Source organism: Nannospalax galili, unplaced genomic scaffold (assembly GCF_000622305.1).
Source record: "Nannospalax galili isolate Female #2095 unplaced genomic scaffold, S.galili_v1.0 scaffold155, whole genome shotgun sequence".
Classification (NCBI taxonomy): domain Eukaryota; kingdom Metazoa; phylum Chordata; class Mammalia; order Rodentia; family Spalacidae; genus Nannospalax; species Nannospalax galili.
Window position 1 is genome coordinate 9,678,110 of NW_008339923.1, and position 24,400 is coordinate 9,702,509.

Genomic DNA, 24,400 nt, shown 5'->3' on the forward strand with positions numbered 1-24,400 from the left:
ATTTTTAAAAAAATCTCACAATGTTTTAAGTGTATTTATGTCTGATTTCACGTCGGGCTGCATTCATGGCTCTACCAGGCTACACGTGGCTGCATGTCGTGGGCCATGAGTTGGAAACCCTGCCTGGCACACCCTAAGCACACCTGATCTCAGGCTATGCCACTGGACTACCCCAGAGCCCCTGTATCACTCTTGAATTCAGCAGCTACATGTGCTTAGGACATTCAAAGCAGCTCAGTTACAGCCCCATCCTCTCTCTGCCACTGCCCACTAGAGGGGAGCAACACAAGGAGCTGACCCAAATAACTCTCCACACAAATGCTGGCTGCTTGAGTTTAAAGCCTCTGTCCCCATGTTTTAAAGTTGATATTCCCAGAAGTGTCAACACCATTTGGGGCGGGGGTGGGGGGGCTACAGTTTTGTCAACTGAATCACTTCTGAGAAGGGTTTTGGTGATGAGTTGTGCTTCTTCCCTGTTCAGTAGGACCATGTCATTTCATATACTAGACAGAGCTCCAGGGGCCAGTATGGTGACGGTCATTCTAGTGTCCCTCAGGCCTGTCAAAGAGCACCGAACACACAACAGGAGCTCCTGAGTCCATACAACAAGAATCTCTGGGTCAGCTTGTCCCATCATTCATAACACTCGCAACACACACTGGTGACCACCATTAGCCATCTTCCACTCCAAGCACTACAAAGTCTGGGCTACTCAGGTTTCTGGCAGCATGTGCCACCATGGTCACAAGTGGCCAAGGATAGTTATGAATGTGGCCCAACATAAAATCATAAGCTTAAACAATTTTTGAATATTTTTTGTAATTCAGTTTCACAGTTCTCAAGTCTGAACTTTGTAGATAACAATGCCATGTCACAATGTCCAAAGGTTGGACATGACTGGAAAGAAAATCTCAGGGCAGGCGCCATGTTTTGGATCTCTTCTGTACTGCTTGAGCAATAAATATGAGGTGAATGATTCAATGAAATATCAACCTCACAATATTTAAAGTTGGAAAAATGCTTACTATGTTCCTGATACTTTTAACAGAATATTAAATGTATTAGTTAACTTTTTCAGTGCTGAGGATGGAACCCAGGACCTTGAGAACATGGTAGTCAAGTTCTCTACCATTTCAAGATACTCCAGCTCCACACAATTTTTAGAATTCCCAGTTACCCTGTGTGATATATACTATTATCACTTCTATTTTGCAGATGAGGAAAATGAGCCTCAGTTGGAGGAAAGAAGGAGTGAACATGGAGGTACCATTTCCACTGTTGCTATGACAGCCTGTAAGGCACTGCACTGAGGGGCTGGGTATTTAATGCTGGCTGGGCTCACCTGAGATGCTGTGACCACGGCAGGGCAGAAGACAAGCCAGGTTCTAGTCTCCCTGCAATAAACACATTAGCCTAAGGAAATTAGAGAAAATGAAGACAGATGATGACAAGCAAGCCCATTATCATGAAGTGAGACAGACAAAGTAGAGTGAGCTGTGCACTGAGCAGGCCGGGGCTGTGAGTGAGCAGGGTGATGCTCAGGTAAAGTGCAAAGGCACAACTGAAGGGCGCCATTACAGTAGAGTCTTGGGTACAGTATCAGACCTGGTAGCCAGAACAAATTCTCCATATCTGAGTGATAAAAGCAACTTTGTGCCCAAGGACATGGGAACCCTGGGCTTCACAAGTTAAGGAAAATGTTTCTGAGGTGAAATGAGAAAATGCTGGAAGAACAGTACCTGACTTAATTGTTACCAAGATCCCTGTGTCCTGCATGTGGAGATGAATTACAGAGAGGACTAAAAGAAATGCCCTTGTGAGGATCCTGGAAGTGAGAGTTCCATGGCAGTCCAGCTCAGTTTAACTGTCTTATTGTGTGGTCCCTCTGTTGCTCCTAGATGTAGACATCTAGCCCAGCCATTTTCAGGCATTCTACAGCTGCTAAATATCGACTTCATAAAACAATTTGTTTTATTTTTAAATAAATAATTAAAGAAGAGGATAAGAATTTCAAAAAGAGGGGCTGGAGAGATAGCTCAGTGGTTAACACTGACTGCTCTTGCAGAGGACCCAGGTTCAATTTCCAGCACCCACATGGTGGCTACAAACCATCCTTAACTCCAGCTCCAGGAGAATCCGATGTCCTCTTCTGACCTCTGTGGCACTGCACAACATGAGTGCACTCACATAAATGCAAGCAATACACTCATGCATATAAAAATAAAAATAATAAAATATTTAAAAATTTTTGAAAAGAGAAATTATAAAAGAGTAGGGGGTTATAGGAGGAGTTGGAAGTGATGGGAGGTGTGGTAATGAGACAATAATACTCATGTATGAAAATCTCAAAAAAATAAAAAATACATATTGTTTTTTATTTAAAACAAGAGTTTGAATGGAGGTACATTGAATGGGTGGATAATGTTACTCTCAGAAGCCATGGGTTATTAAATGAAAATCTCAATACTATGTATTGGGAGGCCCAAGAGGCAAAAAAGAATGTAAAGGCTGGAGACTAGAGAAGAATACGGCAAAACACGTTCTTCTGGAAATGATAGACTCTTGAACTCACAACAGGTGTAGTTATGTGCAGAACACCTGCATAAGATGAGGGCTGTCAACTTTCCATCGTTAGTGGTTCCAGGGGCTTATGAAGCTCCATACATGGCTGAGGAGCTACCGACAGTTAATTATTGTTGGGGGAATGAGAGTCATATTCTTCAGTGGTGTGGCCAATGCTAAGTCACCCATGCTGCAGTAAATAACCTTCCACCCACGCTCATGCAAGCAGCCCTAATTAAATTCTGTGGGTCATACACAAAACAACATGAAAGTAGGAAGGGCTGGTTGGGAAGAAGAGAGTAAAAGAGGGATAAGATAGGGTAACATGGGTTAATATGATCAGAATACATTATGTATATATATATACACACACACATATATATGTGTGTATCTGTATAAAACTGGCAAAGAATAAATTTTTAAAGCATTTTAAAGAAGACATCAAAAGTCTATACAAAGTAAAACTGCTTCCAAAAAGGAACTGTGTCATAAAATTCAGAGTCCCAAACAACAGATGATATGGGAGGAATAATGTGTAAGAAGATCGATAGATAACCCAAAGGGATCAGTACTAAGCCACAGATGCCACAGGCAAGGATCTAAACCACTCTTTCAAACCATCCCCGACCATGTGGTTTGATTTTTCAGGAGAAAAAAAAAATCGAGGCAAACAAAGACCTCTCTTCTTATGTTTCTAATAAGAAATGAGATGAAATACCAACAGCTAAATGAAAACTACACAGAGAAAGAATGTAGTAATACGTAAAGACCTTCACAGTAAGAATATTTTTAATTATTAAACTTTGGGGGTGGGGGTTACTAGCTAGGAAAGAAGCCTAGAAAGCCGTCATGTCAAAAATGATAAAGAGATAGGAATCAACAAAACTTAGGCATGTCTTTCCTTTGACATCTAGAGTAGGCAAAAGCAGTTGCTATTTTAAGGTAGCATGAGGTGGGTGTATACACTTTCCCATTGCTGTACTGTTTGGATGATTTCTATGAACTGTGACTAGATCTCAGGAGGAGGACAGGAAACTTAATAAAAAAAACAGCTGATGATTTTTTTCAAAGTGATTGAAATAAACAAAATCTGCCAGGTATGGTGGCATGAACCTTTAGTCCAAGCACTCAAGAGGCAGAGGCAGGCAAATCTCAGTGAAATTGACACCAATCTGGTCTACATAGTGAGTTCCAGGCCAGCTGGGGCTACAGAGAGATTTGTCTCCAAAAAAAGAAACAAAATCACCAATAGACATAAAAAAGTACTTCAAATATGTTTTGATGTTTTTGATTAAGCTATTGACCAGGGGTCCCACAGACCATCAAACAATACTGGCCATTGTCCCTGCTCTTGGTTACCCACCAGAACTTGATGGTAAGACTCTACTGCTGAAGATAGTACATATACCATTATAGAACAAATAAGGAGAAATCAAGCTGGTCACAGACCATCAAACAATACTGGCCATTGTCCCTGCTCTTGGTTACCCACCAGAACTTGATGGTAAGACTCTACTGCTGAAGATAGTACATATACCATTATAGAACAAATAAGGAGAAATCAAGCTGGTACAGACTTCAAAGTTTCTACTATCTAGCTTTTATAGTGTTGTTGGAAGGTGCTATGCAAGCTACCTGAAGAGAAAATCCATCATGAACCTTATCTAACTATGAATCCTGAAGCTACAAGAACAACTGGCCTGGCAAGATACGCCCACCAGAGAAATAGTGACTTGAATATTACAGGAGTAACCAACTTCTTTCTAAATGAACATAAGGTTCACTACATAGGTTGGAAACCATACAGTATCTTGATATCAGGCCAAGGAACTTCAGACTAGACAGCTCACAGGTCGTTTGAGAAAGCCTAATACAATTATTCTGCTAAACAGACATTGTATTAAACTGATTTCTAATGAGTTATTGCTATACCTATAAATTAATGCATCTCTCAGCTCTCAGCAGAGACGCTTCCTTATGCAGCAGATGGTGGTGATAACACAGAAACCACAACTGGTCAATGTGCAGAAAATAAGAAGCTACATACTGCGTATCCCTAAATAGCACACCTACATCAAACTTTTGCCTCTCAGGCTTAGGGATCATTGTGGAAGAAGGGGCAGAAAGACTGTAAGAGTAAGAGGTGGTAGATGACCACAAGGAAACAGTTTTCCAGACAGATGGTCAGTTAGTCATATGAACTCACAGCAATGGTGACAGCATGCACAAGTCCCACATAAGCTCAAGCTAGACAAAATCCCAGCATAGACATGGCTAAGTGGGTAAGAAACCCAATCGTACCTGAGGAACTATTGGCAACTGACAGCTGCTGGGAAGGGGAGATTCAGTCTCTTTTAAGGGTAATGCTTTTGGTAGGCTGACCAAGCTCCAGTGGATGAACCCACAGTAAAGGGCATTTGGGGACACAAACCGGAGTCTATAGGCATATACATATATGGAAAGAGAGAGAGAGGAGAGAGAGAGAGAGCAAGCGAGAGAGAGAGAAGTTCAGGAAATTTTGTGGGGGTTTAGTAAGGGGGGATGCAGATACAGGAGGGTATCTAAATATGATTAAAATTCAATAAAAATATGTTTAAGAAATTATGTGCATTTTGAAATTTATGAAATATTATTATAGTGTGGCTCGCATTAGAAAAATACTCCAAGAAAAATTTGCTTGACTAGAATTCTTCTGCCTTAAAATACTAGCACAACATTTAAAATATAATTTTCAGGACTAATTCAACATAAAAATCTAAGTAGGGCTATATTAGCATGAATATTCCAGTGTTACAATGATAAGGTAAAATCTAAGATTTGTTGCCCTCTATGTAATAGTCTTGGTAAGACAGATGGACAGATGAAGGTAGATAGATAGATAGATAGATAGATAGACAGACAGATGATAAATTGATTCTAAACATAATTGCCCAAACTATTTTAATTTTTTTTTTTTTTTGAGGAGGAGTGTTCCAAGACAGGGTATCATGTAACCCAGGCAGGCCTTGAACTTGCTGTGGAGCCAAAGCTGACCATGAACTCCTGATCATCCTGCCTCTACTTCCCAACTAGAGTAATATGTGCGTGCCACTGCACCAGGCTGACATCCAATTGAAGAAATGCTTTTAAGGACTGCGTTACATCTTTAGAAATAAACACGATGGCAGGAAACTGGTACACTGCAAGAGTGGGATTTTGTTTTGTTTTGTTGTTTTATTTGCTTGAAGTTCAGGCTATTAAGCCCAGCGCCTTGCACATGCTAGGCAAATGTTCTACCACTGAGCTACATCCCTAGCCTGTGGCTCTCTTTTTTTTCTTTTCCTTTTTTTTTTTTTCAAAGACAAGATATAACTATGTAGTTTAGGCTAGACTTGAACTCACCATCTTCTTCCCTCAGTCTCCCAAACCTTAAGATCACAGGCCTGTATTACTGCACATAACTGTGAATTGTGTAATGTATAAAATAACCTAAAGCATTTCTAAATGAATTCCAGTGAAGGAGCGAGTACAGGGCAGGGGGATTTCTGTTGCTGTAAATAAAGCATTGACCAACTTGGGAGTGGGCTTTTGGTTTACACGTCATGATTCCAGTCCATCACCGACCGAAGCAAAGGCAGGAATTTAAGCAGGGTAGGAAACTGGAGGCAGGAACAGAAGCAGAGACCATGTCGGAACATTGCTTGCTGACTTCCTTCCTCCTTCTGCTCAGCTATATTTCTTATAAAACCCAGGGTCACCTGTCCAGGGTTGGCACTTTCCACAGTGGGCTAGGCCCTCCTCCATCATTAACAATCAACAAAATGCCCCAGAGGGGTGGAATTCCTATGGAAGTTCTCCACAGGTGTGCCAAGTTGACAACCAACGCTAACTATTATGGGGGATGTAGTTAGAAAGGGCCAGCACAGGTGAAAAATGCAATGTGCCCCTGAGGAAATGCAGCAGCCAAGCTGTGTGATGCTTTGAAACTGATTGTTAAAGAAGTTTTTGGTTCTAAGGAGCTAGAGCTTTCAGTAAAGCACTGATTCACAATTAAAACACCCCCATTTTATGGCAACCCCTCTTTTCATAGCCATGTAATCTAACCTACAATCCTGTCTCCTAGTAGAAGATGGTAGCCAGAGGCTGTGTACCGGAGGCAAGTCGATTGATCTGGCATGCAGGTAGCAAGTCTGGCACTAGCTAGGAAGGTTTTACTGCTTAGATTTTGGGCTTCAAGGCCAATAGGAGGCATCAGAATGAGTCCAGTGTGAGCAAGTGGACAAATTTAGCTTATAGGAGGAGGAGGAGGAAGGAGAGGAGGAAGAGGAGGAAGAGGGAGGGAGGGGGTGGGGAGGAAGGAAGGAAAGAAGGAAGGAAGGGAAGGAGGGAGGGAGGCAGGCAGGCTTGGCCTTTGAAGGTCAGAAAGCTCACACTGCTGACACATCTGAAGATTCTGTGACGCACTCCCTTTACTTCTATGGGTAACAGATTTATCTAACAAAGATCTCCCATGGTCTACACTGTTGTGGTAGTATCACAAGATTAAAGCCACCATTTTATTCAGTATAACTTCTTATTTAAATCTTTCTTAGACAAATCTATGTCCCGATAAGACCAGTCAGCTTCAGTTACCACACTACTATAGTTAGGCTTTATTTTTTTTAATATTTTTTAAATTTTATATGTATGAGCATATTGCCTACATGTGCATACATGCACCCGAGAGGTAAGAAGAAGGCATCAGATTCCCTGGAACTGGAGTTATGGATGGTTGTTAGCCGCCTTGTGGGTGCTAGGAATCAAACCTGAGTTCTCTGCAAGAGCAGTTTCTACAAGGGCAGCAAGTGCTCTTAACTATTAAGCCATCTCTCCAGCCCCTGGCTTTCTTTATAGGCATGTAAAAGTCCTTTATTTCTGCAGAAATACATGCTGCCAGTATAAAACCAAATGTGATCACACAATTTGTTGTCCTATTGCCATTACTGGTGATGCATAATCTACCAGACTCAAGACTATAGAAATTAAAAGACTAAATTAGAATGCCTCTCCTTTATAAACTGGTCTGTAAATTCTTACTCAGCTACATAGTAAAAAAAAATTGTTTTTCTTATCAGTTCCTAACTTCTCTTTGAGGGCCATGTAAGTAAGGAGGCCCTGAAGAAACCAGAGCCACTTAGATTACGTAGATTCACAGATTCTTATGTGTTGTATGTGAAATAGTGATCTTCAGTCACAGCACTCACATTCAAAAGTGGATAGGGAGAAATAACACTGTGAGAATCATGAACTCATAGAGATGATGTCATCACGAGTGGAAGGCAGTCACACAGCTCATTATTAATGGGATCCAGATTGCTCATTAGCCTGCTAGACCAGGATCCTTTTCCAAGGACTCCCTACTTATATTCTCTAAGGAGTACACGTTCCTGCAGCAACACCTGAGCCAGCCGCAGCAAGCAGTCAGGTATCGTCTGGGCAAAGCAGGAGGGAAGAGGTAGGACGACTCAGTTGTGCACGTAGCTGTAATTTATTTCTACTGCACTTTGGTAAAAATTCACCAGCTTGTTAAGGCTCTACATTCTTCCTTCTTTTCTCTACCTGTGGCCAAAACTGCTGACTTAAAGGATTTGACCACAAGTGAAAACAGATCGATGTGTGTGGTTCCAGAAGAGCTGAAAACATTTTAAAAAATAATATGCACTTCAAGGATGCTGCTCGGGTCAAACTTTACATTATCAAATGGGTTTTTCCTTCTCTATCCACTGCGAAACAGGTAATAGGCATTAATTTCCATACTGATAGTATTCTCATTATGAAAGTTACAGCACATACATTAGCTTGCTGTCAATTTTATACTCAAGAACTTAGAAACCAATAACTAAGGGAAGCTAGACTTTAGGTCTATATTCAGACCTCTGATATAGTGAAGAAAAAAGGAGTGAGTGTTTTACTAGTCAATTGTCAATATATGCTCAGGGCCTTCTGTCTCAGAGGCCTTGGTGGACAGGTGTAATGGAATGAACGCACACAGTTCATAACTATAACTCAAGGTCTTCAAACTAGATAACACATTGACACAAGCCTATAACTCAAAAAGATGTCTTAAATGTCTGCTACATATTAAAAAGTTTAATGCTGGGGTGTCAACCAGGATCACAAAGTCCTTGAACTTGCAAAAGCCTCAGGGGTGAAGAAAGGTCCTAGAAACAAAATTGTGGTGAGTGTGAACAAGGCACCAGGTAGGTGGGGGACAATGTGTTCTGCCTGGGAAAGAGTCTTAAAGAAGGAGAAAATATGTCACAGCTGACACACTGTTACCAAAGTAAGAATAAACAAAGGCACAAAAGCCTCTATTGTATCTGACTGTGAGGAGGGTCAGCACAAGGCACAAACAACTTTAAACAGACTGTGTTCCACAGCTGGCATATTGACTGGAACTCTAAATTATCTATGCATGGAGGCTTCATGGCCTTGGTAAGCAGGTCTTCAAACTAGATAACACATTGACTCAACTTAAAACAATGTCTCAATGTCTATAATATTAAAAGCTAAAATCATATCAAAGGCACTGCTCAAAGCCCTGGGCATGCACTGTCCTCTAAGCTAGAAACACTCTTTGGAGCTAAGCTGTTTTTATCATCCATTCATTTTACAGATGAAACACACAGAAAACAGAGAAGTAACTTGACCAAGGTCACACATCTGCACAGCAGAGCCATTTGTACAGGCACACAATCCAGCTTTTCAACATGGGTTCTCTGTTAGGCTAGTGTAATTACTTTTGTTGTGAGAAACTGTCTTATTTTGTTTCTTCATTGCTGTGACAAAACACTCTGACCACTACCAACTTGGGGACGATAGGGTTTATTTGTCTTACATCTCCCAGGTCACAGTTCATCAGGGAGCCCAAGGTAGGAACTCAGGGCAGGAACCGGGAGGTAGGAGCTGGAGCACAGCCCATGGAGGATCGCTGCTTACTTGCTTCCCTGGCCCCTTCTCAGCCTGCTTTCTAATGCAACACAGGCCCACCTGCCCAGGGGTGGCACCACCCACAGTGGGCTGGGCCCTCTACCACACTCAACAATCAAGAAGGTGCCCCATGGACACGGCCACAGGCCAATCCAATGAAGGCAATTCCCCAGTTGAGGCTCCCTCAACCCACGTGTGTCAAGTTGACGCTAAAGCTATCCAGCACAGAAACCATATGCACTAATACTTGTTGTGTTTAATTTCCTGATTGTAGAGCCAGTCCTAAGAAAAACTTGTCGCTTTCTCTGTTGGAGCTCTTCTTAATGAGCCCCAAATGCCCAGTGATCTTCTGACCCCTAAAAATGTCACTTACACCTCTCTTACCCCACGATAGGGAGAAAAATAACATACATTAATTTATGGGTAACAAATATCCATTTTATCATTCCCCAAACATCTGCACTTAAAATGAACAGACTTGTTTTTCAAAGATATGCAATGAGAAAGGCAAAACGCAAGTGTAATTGGCCTCTTGGCAAAGTCCTTCACAGTCCTTAACGGGGTTGGGGTTCTGGATGTATGGGTCATGTCTGGGAACTGGATGAGAGTCCAATTCTATTTTGATAATCCAAGCTAGAATTCTGCTCACATGACCAAGAACCTCTCCATTTAATACAGATCAAGTAAAAATTCAGGAGATGTCCATCGAATTTCACTTCTAAAAACCCTGTGGGCAATGGATGCCCCAGACTTCTGTGAGTCCGACTCTTCTGCTTCCCATCTCCCTCCATCTTCCATCATGGAAGCAATGCCTACCTGGCCTTTTTTCAGTGAAATGCTGCCTCTTGGCACTGCTTCCTGAAGCCTAACAGTCCCCACTGCAGTGAAAGATCCCCAGGTCGGTGGCTACAGCCCCGCCCCCATCTAACTTCTGGTCTACAGAGGAGCAAACACTGGGCCCTTGGTGTGGGCTGGAGCTCCTTCACAAGTTTGTGGTTGACTCCAGATCATTGCCAAGTGAGAGAAATAAAACTGCCTCTATCTGAGCCTCATTTTCCTGAGAAACCTGTTAAGATAAGAAGACTCGGGAAAACAGAACCAAAAGGGTGGCCTATCAACAGGAGAAAAGAAGAACGGGAATTTGCTGGACTCACAGCAAAGCCATGTTGAAGGTGGGGAAAGCAGCAATGATTTGCCTGATTTGACTGAGCTTCAGGCAGAAGTGTACCTGACCCCGGGGAGAAATTCCAAGTTCCCTCCTCTGAACAATAGCATCTGGAGGGCTTTGAGCAAAGCATGGTACAGACATCTGCTCCACACATGAGCAACATAGGAAGAGGCCAAGGATGCTGCTTGTGGCTCTGCCTGCTGCAGGATCCACAGCATGCACAATGAAGGCCATCTGTGGACAAGGATGACACAGTAATGACACACTAACAGAACACCTCCGATTCATAAATTTGGTGGATGAGATTTGCACCTAACATGCAATAGTAACAGCAGACTTATTGAAAATGTGCATGTTAAGGAGCCAAGGGATGACTTGTCCAAATAGCTGGAACTTCTGTACATATCAGAGAAGCCTATGGTGGGATATTTGGTGTCGACCACATTGAACTTAAAGCAGAATGCAGACTTTTGAACTTGAAAAATCAGAGAAGGGACAATCACCTCAGTTTGAGTCGTAGAATCAATAACTTTGTAAGAAAGTTAGAGAAAGCTCAGTAAAAAAATAATAACCCCCAGATGACTGGTAGAATCCTATCAGTCAGTAAACCAGCAGATATAACCACAAGATAAAGCCCAATCCTATCTTGTAAAACATACTTAAGATGGGCAAATTTATATGCAAAATCATTTAAATATGTCCATCCATAATATACTACTTTCATGAAGAATTGTGTCTAAAGCAGAATTTAAAAACAGCAGGTATTAGCCATGAGCTTTACCACCCTATCAGGAAAAAGAAGGAAGGGAATCAGGTATTACACAGGAGACATGAAACACAGTTTCAAACTAGTAAACTATATTATATACAGTACTATACTTTGGATCTGGAATATTCCCCACAGGTATTGAAGGCCTAGTCCTTAGCCTGTGGAGTTACTGCAGGTAGTGGAAGAACATTTGAGGGGGTCCCTAGTTGGAAGAAGTTAGTTCACTAGGGCCATGTCTTTGAACAGATGGCCCTTAGGACCCTGCCCCCCATCCTAGCGCTCTCTCTCTCTCTCTCTCTCTCTCTTCCTATTTCCTAGTTACCATGAAGTAAGCAGCCTCTTGAACCCAGCACTTCCTGCTGCTACAGAAACAACTGAACAAGGACTGAAAACAGAAACCAAGTGAGTCTGTTATCGCAGGTAAAATAGAAAGCTAACACAGGCAATTTCAAAACTTTTTTGAAAAAAAGTACAAAATTATGCTATCTCTAAAATTTCAAAAATAATTTATTAATTGCAAGGGACTAGAGATGCAGCTCTACAATATGCTAGGGTCATTAAATAAGTACTAGACAGCTCAGAAAGCCTGGAATTGCTCCAAACTCTGTGTCAGTGGCTCTCTCCACAGGTGTCTGCTGTGTGCTTCAGGTCTCCAGCCTTTGACTGTCCCGTGTCCTGAGGGGGTCTGCAAGACTACAAGGCACTCTGAGAAATGTAGCAAACCTCAAAGGGGATGGCCAAATACTTTTCAAGGGTTTTCTAACTCAGCTTTTATTTAGCCTCTATCCAAATGAGATCTTTACTTTCTTTGCTTGATTCCACATCCTCAAAACAGTAGCTTAAATCTGTAAATCTTACAAAACTTAATACTGGATTGTACATGGCACACATAGCATCATTGTTTTGTTATTAATTGTTCTTAAGCGTCTAGATATGCTTATGTTATTTATTCTAAGTTTTGAATATTAATGCAAAATTATAATACTGTACACATTACTACTATGAAACTTCACAGACAGGTAACTGTTAGGAGCACAAGGATCTGAAAGGAAAATGTCACACTAAAAAATAAAATCACATTGACTAAGACTATGAACATACTGTCACAAAGACAAAAATAAACGCTAACAATATAATCCTATGGAGATTATATTACTTAATCAGAAGATCTCTAAAGTTTTGCATTATACTGGTGAGAAAAATCCTGGTGATTTAAAAAAATCCTGCCCATCACAAGCACTCACTTTGAGATCTGGACCTACAAAGTGCTACGTTGTGTTGTCATGAAGCTCCTATTGCCTCCTCATGGTCCATGTCACTAGTTAGTCTGGAATTCTGAGTAAGCAGGCCAGCTCCTCTGCTGATTTCATTAATGCAATGTAGCACCCTCAGCATAGCGGGCATTACACAGGTGCCTAGGCACACTGTCTTACAACCATCCAGAGAAGGTAGTAATCATGACTCCATTTTACAAGAAGAAAGAGGAACTAACTAGCAAAAATGACTCTAGGATTATTACTGAAGGCTACAAGGACAGTGCCAACTGGTAACTCATCCATGCCCAAAGGTGAAGTCCAAGGCAATCTGCTGGCCTCTGCCTGAGTAAAGGCACTTCCTTCAAAGCAGTATACAAAATGACATAAGGGACACGGAATCGGGGCCTCCAGCGCTCACATGCTCATGCTCACCTGGGTTGAAATGTTTGATTCTAGGATCAAACTTTAAATGTGTAAGCCTTTCATTTCTGAGAACAGTTAACAAGCAGGCTGAAAAGATGCGACCCAAACCAAAATTATTTGAAATTTTTTCAATGAATCATTTTTGGACAGTGTACAGTATGATTTAAAAATGATATCTGCTAATAGGGAAATTTTGCTATAAAAAGAAATGTTGGGAGTCATAACTATCCATGTATCAAAAGTGGCCCCATGTTTTTAATCAATTACCTCTCAAGGGAGTTTTGGACACTATGTTGAGATTTGCAATATTACCCAGATATATAACTTTTTGTTAGAACACTAGTTGGTTGGTCACTTGGTTTATTTTTCTAAAGTTACTCAATTCTCTGTCTGCCCTGTTCATTCTAAACTCTGGCTTTTCCTGTAAGGGGAGCATGAACTGGAGGGTTAGTGGGGCTAAATAGTTTGTAAAAGATCAGCAAGACTACTGTCCAAGCTCAGGTCCACCCACATCCCCTGACAGTGAGCAAGTCAGTTCTTTCAGACATCCATCCAGAACTCTAGGCAAGATGGAACAAATGGGTCAGAAGTATCTGAATAAAAATGCCCTTCCTAATCCTGGGATAGCTTCAAATCATTTGCCTCAAGATAACCAGGTAGGTGGAACAGTACTTAGCATTGGCAAATCCCCATGTTCAATCCCCAACATCAGGAAAAGAAAACACGAGTTGGAAATCAGAATCATATTAAAAGAAAATATACATAAAGTATTCAACAGTGATCAGTTATTAGTATAACTACTCAAGATTGCATCATATTATATAAATTTTGTTGTTCTTTTTCATGTTATGAATGTGAAAGAAATAAAAATGGCTACCAAGTAGTTAATAATTATTCTGGAGATAATTTGAAGTGTCCATGTCTATGGAGATAGTCACATCTGTCAGCAGATGTTCATTGTGAAAGGTAAACAACATATTCTATTATGACTTGTTTTGTTTTTAACACTCGAGTCACATAACACCTGAATAGATGGTACCTAATATCACTTATCACTTTCCTTTTAATATCTTGTACAGAGAAAATTTTTTTTAAAAAATCTTAAGCATCAGGTTAGATGCAAAGCTAGTTAATTGTTAATATCAGTCATTAGCTGAAAAGGGTAGGGCACCTCGCAGGAAAATTTCAATGTCCTGTGAGAGAAAGAGCTTCAAAAGAAATGTATATAAATTTCTACAAAGGCTGGGCTTTGAAGCCCGTCTTGCTTGGGTATAAAAATAGAGGACTAAAATGCAAAATCGATTCTAATGGCAAGACATCATTGCACTCCCCATGCCCAGGATATTAGGGAAGCCTGAATATTTGATTTAGTGGCACCTTGGGAGTAGGCAGACCTAAAAATCCTCAATAACCTTGAAAATCTCCACTTCCTCTAGAAGAGAATCTAGTGCTCAAATAAGGTGCCACCTACCCAGCCCACTTGAGTACAGTGGTTCTAGGCACATGCATCTGAGGACCTGTACCATCTTTTCCAAGCAGCAGCCCAGGGACTAACATCAGACACTAACAGGGTGGACCCCAGGAGCTCTTCTCTGTCCAGCCAGGGACTCCTCCTACTCCCTTTCCCCTAGGTCAGTCTTTTGGGAGGCTGGCAGAAGTCACAGGCTCTAGGCTAAGCTCTACTACCCTCTACCCTAACATGCATTCATACCATGTCACACTCATGTACTTACACACAAACATACACTCTTACACACTCTTATATGCTAACATAGATGTTAACATGCTCCCATACCTCCTTGGACCCACAGAAGTGTGGCGGTGTAGAGGAAACCGAACAGGGGAGGTGGCCCCCCAAGTCCCCTGAGCTGGCTCAGCTGTGTAGGAAACAGCAAGGAAGCAGAGTAGAGTGGGGGCTACTATCCTGGAGCCCCTGCAAGTCCAGCTCCTCCCAAGAAAATCCTGGCCTTAGTACAGACTCCACCTGCATCCTGAGCTCTAGTCAGCCTTGGGCCCCAGCTTGTGAGCGGTGGACAGTGTGCAGAGAAAGGCTGTGGAAGAAGTGGGGGCATGATGGTGCTGGGTCAACAGCCTTGGGGTGATATTCTTGCTTTTCTCCAGTTCCCCTGGAGCCTTGGGACTACAGCACTCTCCTCTAGAGGACTGAGTGCAATGAGCTCACTAAAGGACTCTAGAAGTGCATCACCAAAGCTTAGTAGGAATGACTGCCCAGTCCCAGTGGCTTGAGGAGGAGGTCGAGCTGAGTACTGCAGAAGCCAAAACTCAAAACAGGATGACAGGCAATCAAGGGACCATTCTTTGCTGTCAGTTCACAATGGACAGAGCTGGTTGTGGGTGGCCACCTTCCTAACTCTTCCAACAGTCACTGCAAGCTGCTGCCCCAGGAGAGGGTTGAGACTACCAAGGCCAGTGAGGGAAGAGGGATGGGCCTAGAGAAGTGCAAGAGGTGGAAAGGCTGAGGGAGCAGTGGAGAGCAGCTTCCAACCCAAGGGCCCCTCCTCCAACATTTAAAATCTTCCTGCGAACTGGGAACCAGCTTCTAGTCCACAAATCCAAATCTGAAATGTGCCAGGAAAGGTGTCAGGTGCTTCAAAGAGAGATGACTGAGGAACACATTACTTACATGCCAAGCACCCAAAGAAACTTTATAAAGTGGCTATCCAAACTGATACGGGAGCACTTCACACTGGTTTTGTGGAAACAGTGCTCCTCCTGCACACTAACAAAGATTTCAGCCAAGAGGTTCTGTTTGGAAACTGGAATTTCACCATCTTCACCATCTCGGTCAACACCAGCCTTCCCCAACACCATCAGCCTTCCCTGCCGCCCTCCAAGGGCAGACCCTCATATGACAGAGATAACTCTTCTGGAAGAGCCCCATTTTTCCATGGCGGTTTCTTGCTCTGAGGCCTTGCAGAGGAGTACCTCACTAAAGTATTTATTCCTGCCTACTTTAAACACTAGAACTTCCTTTCAATTACTCGAACAACACATTTATCACAGAGTCATCTGGCTCTGCCAAGAGGAAAAAAGTGTCCTTTTGTGGGAAGACATGAATGTATTTGCAAACACAACTGCTTGGTAAAAAGTGTTCTACTTTCTGGTTCTGGTCGGGGTAGAGGGAAAGTCAGGCACTGAGGATTCATCATTCTTAGGATTGACTCTCACTGTGTAGAAACTTAGACTCCTGCCCTCCTAGCACTGCTGAGGCTGTAGTCTTTAGACCTGCCAACCCTGTCACCTACTTCAACTCCCTGCCAGGCCTGGTAACTGGAAGCGCTCCTTGGAACATCACTGAGTCTCTCCACGGGCCTTTCTTAACTCAGTCTGCTCCAGGGAGTTCCAACCCTACTTTCTAATCCTTTAAATATCTGGAAAGGGTTGGTGCCAAGAGGGCGGGACTAGAACTGGTCGGTCTTCAACCTCAGCATCCTGCACTTTTCAGGGTAAGTGGAGGCTTTTGTGGAGGTAAAATAAAGAATCATCAAGGCAGTTTCCTGTGCCTGGTCTTTTATTTTTATGGCTATTGGAATCCTTCACTTCTTCCTCCTCGGTTGCTGGAGTACAGACTGGAGGAGAGATGGCCTGACAACCTTTTGGTTGCACAATGTGCTGTCTGGGGACCCTGGGGAAGGAGAAGGATGCTAGAGGAGTCTGTATTGTACTTACCAAGGGGTTCTACAAACACCTTGCAGCCCCGCGACTAGTGTCCTTTGGGCACAAAGACACTAGAGAAAGTTCAGGAGAGACTAGATTTAACAGAACAGCCCCCCGAGAATGCCAATCCCTGTCAGTGGGATGCTGCATCTGTCCCATAAGATAGACCCAGATCATGCGCCCTAGATTCTGAAGTTAGAGCGCCAGGCTGTGATGTGACACCCAGCACAGCGCGCCTCGGATGCCCCTGCCCTTCGGACCGCGCCGCCGGCTACTGAAACGGAATCTGGGAGCTCCGGACCCCCTAAAGTTGCTAGGAAGCCCCGGTCCAGGCGGCCCTTGGTCTTCCCTAGTCACTTCCATAAACCCACCAGACTCACCTACTGCCAGGCAGATGGGGAGCAGCAGTCTGAAGACCAGCCCGCACACCACTTCCGAGGCCATCGCGTCTTGGGTCCTAGAGGTCGGAGCAGAGGGTCGAGATTGGAAGGTCCCTAGAGCTGGGACGCCAGGCCCATGATCGTCTAGGGCCTCATGCGGCCGACGGCTCGCAGCCTCGCTGGCATGGCCTCGGAGGGCGCGGCGCTCTCCGCCCCGAGGGCGCGCTGGACCAGCTCCGGGCCGCGGCTCACTCGGCTCTCTGCAACAACCTAGCCAGGCGCCGCAGCCCCTGGGGGCCGCCCATCAAGTGGGTAAACGGAATCCCGCGGCGGATGCTTCTAGGGTCTCCTGGGCAGCAGCGGATGGACAGATACTTTGGGAAGGTCCTGGAATGGATGCGGCTAGAAGAGGGGACCAGGAAAGTAGCTGTCCCCTGCCGGGCTCTGGCGCAGCAGCAGCGTCCTGGGACCACCGGGAGTTTCTAGCAGAACTCCAAAGCCAGCGTGTCTGGTCCCAGATGCCCACGCAGGCTGCACCGCTCCTGGGACGCTCGAGGCTGCCCGGCGCTCTCCGAGCCTCGCCCTGCCGCCCCGGGCTCGGGCGGATCGCTGAGCGGCAGCTCCGCTCGGCCTCAGCGCCCCCCAGCTTCGGGCCTGGAAGAGCTGGGCCGGAGCTGCGGGGTGCGCAGAATCATCCCCCACACGCCGGATTGTGCTACAGGCCCGCGGGGCTGCGAGTCCCGTCCTCACTGCGAAGAACCTGCAAGCGTGGACAGGAACCGAAACCCCGGCGCACCATGCGCCGCGCCACCGCCTGGACTTTAGACAGACAAGAAAGCCACCGCGCGGTGCAGATGCCCAACGCGTCCCCAGCCCCTGCCTTGCAGCCTCGCCCGAGCCGTGCAGCCCAGGCTCCCGGGCAGGCGCGCAGTTCTCCACCTTCAATGAAACTTTGCAAGCCCTCACTCGGGGCGGGCGTGTCCCGGGACCAATGGGAAGGCGGCTCCCGGAGACGCCGAGCCCGCCCCCGCACGCCTGGCGAAGTAGGTGTCCTGCACCGCTGCACCCGGCTGCACCCAGAGCTCTGGCAGAGGCCGGGCCACGTTGGCCAGGTGGGCTGGGCACCCTTGGCTCGCTCTCTTAGCTCCCAACCGCTGCTGGTTTCCCAGACATGCATCTCTGCAGGGTCCTGTCTCCCAGTGATCATCCTGTCCTCCTGTCCTCCTGTAGTGGCCTGAAGCCTGCCTAACACTAGCGAATCAGTTGAGGACTAAGGAAAGAAGTACCTGCTTGGTTGGACAGAAGTTAAGGGATTGGACACCTTCAAGGGGTTGCCACCTCTAAGCCCACACCACTGGGGTAGTCCTAGAACCCAAATTCATCTAACTCTTTCATCCTTGTCTGACTTAATGAGAAGCTGCCACCCTGTAAAGGTTCTGGGCAATCTTGGGTCTTTTTCAGAAGACCGCGGAGGTCCAGACAAGCATCTGCACTGGGCACTTTATGGAACTCTGGTTTTCGTCACAGTCTTGCTTTTTGCTTGTTGAGGTTCTGTAGAAAGCCTGACCCTATGACTGTGCTGAGGGCATTCTCCTAATGGCCTCCCATTCACTTGCTTTCTAGACAAGACCTAGTGTGATCTGGTTCTGGTTTTAAGAATATTCAAGAATGGACTAGTTTGGGGTGCTCACTGAATATGTAGAGGACTACTCAGGAGAGCAGGTCCATGGACAAGAGTGGTGGGAAGCATTTGAGGGTCTCTCAGCAACTGCACTCAGGGCTGATGTTCCTTGTAAAAGATGGAAGGGTTGATGAATGATGAATGAAAACTGGGCAATCCTTGGGTCTGGAGTTAACACCCTGTTACTGTAGCCATAAGAACTGCTGCAGGGACATCTCTTTTTTTGGGATACAGTAAGCTTGAGGTAAAATGCTGTCATAAATTTTTTAATACAGAAAAATGTAAAAACAGTTGAAATATTGTGAAGGCACCTGGTAATTTAGACCATTTATGTGTGCTGGCTTCTCAGGAAACCCCAAATGCAGGTGTGAGTCCCAAAGTAGAGCTGGAGAAGGGGAGAGCCTAAGTTAGCAGGGAACTGACTGCTATCAAGAAAGGCTCTGTGTGCTACACTACAGTAAAGCTCATTCTCTGGTCCAAAGAGGAAGAAAGATGCACTCCTTCCTTTGAAATAACTTTGCGTCAACACATCAACCTTGTTTTCCCTGATTATTTTTTATGTTCTTTATGGGTTTCCCATACCAACAACTGTCTATATTTTGAAAAACATAAACTAGTTCAGATGTCTCCTTAAGAGACAGGGCATCCGGACAGGCAGTCATCTTACCATATACATTTCTTGCTTTCTCTTCCATCTTGGGTACCAATTGGTTCAGTTGCTAGAGACTTTTTTTTAACTAGATCCCAGTCTTGAGACTTCAAACATCATCCTTGAAAGACCTTTCTCTTGTCTAGATGAGGTCTGATATGAGGTACTCAGTCCTGGCTATAGTTGTAGTGTAGTTTCACTCTGCCTGGGAGCTGTGTGAAAATCCAAACAGGCAGTCTCTGCACTCCCAGAAATCCTGACTTCATTGGTCTGGTATGGGCCCCCACACATATAGATTTTTAAAGCTCTCAGGTGATTTTCAGGTATGCAGTCAGATTAGAGAACCATTTACATATCAGAACTCAGAAACAAGCAACAGATTTTGAAAACCAGTGTAGCCAAAGCAAATCCACCCTCTGGGGCTGAATTTCCACAAAGGAATGGCTGGCACTTCCATATCTATAGCCAGTAAAATCATTTTTACAACTGCCCCCATTTACCCAGGATCTTCCATACCCTGAGGTGCAGTGTCTGGTGTCTAGACAGGCTTATTTGCAAGTAATCAACAGTCCAGCAGAGTATGACTACCTTGCTCATGAGCTTTGCCTACCCGGCAGCTTTTATTTCTAATATGAGTGCTATCCTCCCTGGATTCTAAGAGTATTTGAGTTCAACAACACCACAGTGAGAAACTGAGCCTTCATCACACTCCCAGGCATATTGTGTTGATACCAGGTGAGTACCTCAAGCATTTGACTACAAGTTTAGCACAGAGAAAGCAGCAAATATCGGTCTGGGTCTACACTGCTGAATGATGGCTTTTTCTAGTCCTTACTGGGAGTTTTAATTTCTCAATTTCCTTATCTGGAAATTGAGGTAAAACAAACCTGTCTACTATAGTGTTACATGGAGAGAACATTTATACAGAGCTTAGAGAAACCAGGGTACACAGCATTCTTCAATGAATATGCACTGCTAATATGACAGTTATGCTGTTATGATTATAAAGCAAATTCTGGTCCTGTATTTATAAAATTAACTCATGGAAACACAACAAACTCCTTTAATACACAAAGAAGGATATGCTGGATGTTTTATATCCATGACACAATAGAGTGGTAGATATATATGTCACTTTGTGATGTGTGGGCTTCATCTCACCCACTGGCTTTTATATTTTTTTGAACTCAGTCTTGCATTGACTGACAACATCATTCAGAGAAACTGTGTTTGGGATCCTGGAACCACAGAGTCAGCAGCTTTCTTGTGCATCCTGTCTGCATCCTGCACTGCCCACTATGAAAAAGGGGTTCAACAGCCCTGGCTAGAGAGAAGGCGAGGTGTCTGGAACACTCCCACAAATGACTGCACACTGCTCAACATGAGCCCCTGCCGACTAGAGCTTCTTCAAGTACTCATCCTTTCAGATCCCAGAGAGTCTATTCCTTTTTGTAGTTAAATGATCTTTCAGCAGTTTCCTGAACCACTTCTCGTGAACCAGCGAATATTCAAGAGAGCCAAACTGAAAGCCAGCACAAAAGCCTCACTCTAACACATATGCACACCATACAACTACTTTTTCTAATTTTCAACACCCACCTCCTTGGATTTCCATGATTTTTTTCTTTCACAGGAGGGTTGTTTTATATATTCTGGCTGTAGCATATGATAAAACACTTGCCATATTATATATATACATTTAGTATGTATAAAAGGAAATGCTATCTTTGTCCCCAACTATAATTTTCTGTGTCAAGCCAACAGGCAAACATGGTTGATAATCTTTCCAGTGTCATGCCTCTTGGGTATTCTGTAGCATTTTGAAAGACCTCGAGGATGGCTGCTGTCCACAGGCTAACTTTACAAAGTAGCATCTCTCAGGGAAAACAAAGATTGTCAACCTGGCATTTTCTTCCTCCAGTGAATTTTGCTAAAATCTGTTGGCGCCACCCAGCCTATGGGGAATGTGGTACCTCTTGCCAAGGGAAAGTGGATATCTTCTAGTCAGATGAAATGTGTTTTCCTTACTATCTACTAATACATTTTTAAAATACATTGCTGTGTTTTCATTATAATTATCATTGTGTCCTAAACCACAGTATTTAAAAAATATTTCATTATTTTTATTTTTTGTGTATGAGTGTATTACCTGAATGTATGTAAGTCCACTACATGTCTGCAGTGCCTGTGAAGGTCAGAGGACGACATCAAATTCCCTGGAACTGGAGTTACCAATGGTTGTTAGCCACCATGTAGGTGCTGAGAACTGAACCTAGACCCTTTGCAAGAGCAGTCAGTACTCTTGACCACTGAGTCATCTCTCCAGCCCCAGCACAATATTTTTTGTAAATTCATTTTGTCTGAGGACAAATAGGTTTTGGCTTTTATGCTTAAAACGACTCTACATAGTGAGTTCCAGGACAGCTGGGGCTACAAGGAAACCCTGTCTCAAAAAGACCAAAAAAAAAAAAAAAAAAACCAAAAACTCTGACTGGATAGAAATGCCTACAGTTCAACAACCTGAAGTTGAATTTTCTTTAGAAGAAAACTGGGTATATACTAAACATGTACAGACTTGTTTTGCTTGTCATTACTTTAAGATAATACAATAAAATATTTATATATAGCATTTGCATTGTGTTAGATATAAGTAATTGAGAGATGAATTAAAACATGTAGGAAGGGGTGTATAAGTCATATGCAAGCACTACGCATTTTTTTATACAAAATGTTTAGATGTCCTTGGTGTTTGGTATGGATGGGTGGGGCTTGGAGCCGATCCCCTATGACTACCAAGAGAGCACTGTATATTGTGAGACAACAAGTTTTTAAGGCTAACAGTTTCAAATTTAAAACTTTGGTATTTCCAGAGTCCTCAAACTTTAAAAATCTAAAAATTTCTAGAGATTTATAGGAGACATAATCTTGTAATAGTCTTCTAAAGATGTTGCCCCATAAAGTCTTCACTAGAGTAGTGGAGAGTGAAATCCACCCTCCACTGTCCCTGACATGTGGCTCTTAGGTGGCTCTTCCTGCTGGGTCTGTATAAAATTTATGCCATGGCTTTAACTACAGTCTGTAAGCTATATAATACAGATCTGAAACAGTTTGCTGATTTTGTGTCTGCTGCTCAAGAACTTTTAAGAAGCAGCTAGCTGACACATAAGGACATGTACATTATTTTTCCAGTTCTATGATAAGCCATGAAAACATGCCCCACATTTCATCTAGAAAGTGGATTACAAAACACATATTGCTTCTAAATGAATTGTGTATTCAACTAGTACCCTTTCACCAGAGAGGGGAGAGAGAGAGAGAGAGAGAGAGAGAGAGAGAGAGAGAGAGAGAGAGAACACTGGATAGGAGAGATTTTATATGAAAATGAAGGAATCCACACATTTCTATTTGCTTTTTGTAAGATAAATAGATGAGGGGATTATGAGTTTGTGGGGAAGGTAGAGCATTGAAGTTTATGACCTGCCTGGGGCACCACAGGCACCCAGATGGCCACACTGAAATATGGAAATCCCCATTCATTATTTACAGCTTGTATCATGAGCAGATTTTATCTTGGGATTGTCTAGCTGTGTTCCATGAATTTTCTCCTGAAGCCTTTGGAGGGGCTTTTGGTTTTAACATCATTTTGTCCAAAAAGGCTTATCAAACTCTGAGAAAGTATCTCAGGAGACAGCTGGAATTGGGGACATAAATTAGAAGTAAAATATTCAAAGCAGTTACTAAACAAAACACTACAATTTTTTCCTTTTTCTTTTTTTTAAAATTATTTATTTAATAAGACAAGGAAAGTCTATGCGCCCATGTCCCATTACATGTTTAGTCATTAATAAATACATGTTTTGGCCAAATCGGATTTCTGCTACATTCCTTTAAAATTCCATCTAGACCTTTTCAACAATCATAAAGATGTTAATATTCTTAGAAAATGTAGGTGACCTTCATTCATCGGACCCCTTAAGAGATTTCAGATATGTGTAAGCACAGGAGCATGTACCAGCATGAGTTATTTCTAATTAATAACTAGACTAACATTAACCTGTAACCAGGACTACCAAGAGTCATCGGCAGCTGTGGAGTCAGCTAGTTGGAAGTGCCTTTTACTTGCCTGCAGTGCCACCTTTTGGATAAAATACTTTTAAATGCTAGCACCTTTAGAGAAAGTATACAATTAGATGTGCTGTATAGTTATTAATGGCAGCCGAAGATAGACTGATAAGCTCAGAGATACAGCGTGGACAGAACCAACGCAGCTCTGCCTCTGTCAAGTGGTCATTCATTAAGGACAGATAGACATCAATCAATCAAGTATAAATAATTAAGTAAATAAGGCATGTATGAAAGGAATATGGGGCATTATGGGAAGGTATAACCAACCCAAGGGAACCAGAGGAGACTTGTGTGGAGACAGTGGTGTTTCTTGCTTCTTCCAGAGTGACTATGAATTCATCAGAATATTGCTCCATGAGGGCAAGGGCTGCATCCTGTCCCTTGTTGTGACCCCAGGACCTAAAACAAGATGGAGCCTATAGCATATGTTGTATATTTGTTGAATAAATAATTTGTCTAGGTGATGGGAGAAAAAATAACATTCCACAGAGAAAGAATGGGCAGCACCCTGGAGGCCACATAATTCCATTCTGTCACCTGTGGGTCTCATGCAGCCTAAAGCAATTGATCATACCATTTCCAATTCATGGTCTATTTTCTTTGTTATTGTGTTGAATGGTAATGGGCACTAATTAAACACAAGCACAAGCAGGATTAACACAGACACCCACAGCTGGTCAATGTGCAGAAAATAAGAGACTGTGACATGCTCAGCCCTAAATGGGACATTTATATCACATCCTCTCCTGCCAAGAATCAGG

The 24,400-nt window shown here is 43.3% G+C and overlaps 1 protein-coding gene across 2 annotated transcripts in view; it reads right to left on the bottom strand.

Moving 5' to 3' along the window:
- Positions 1 to 17,274, bottom strand: part of Piezo2 (piezo type mechanosensitive ion channel component 2) — a 442,859-nt gene extending 425,585 nt beyond the window's left edge. For both annotated transcript variants that reach the window (XM_008834681.3, XM_029564318.1), the window contains exon 1: positions 17,185 to 17,274. In XM_008834681.3, the coding sequence (XP_008832903.1) occupies positions 17,185 to 17,248 (64 nt within the window). In that variant the 5' untranslated portion in view covers positions 17,249 to 17,274. The remainder of the gene's footprint in view (positions 1 to 17,184) is intronic.
- Between the last annotated feature and the right edge of the window lie 7,126 nt (positions 17,275 to 24,400).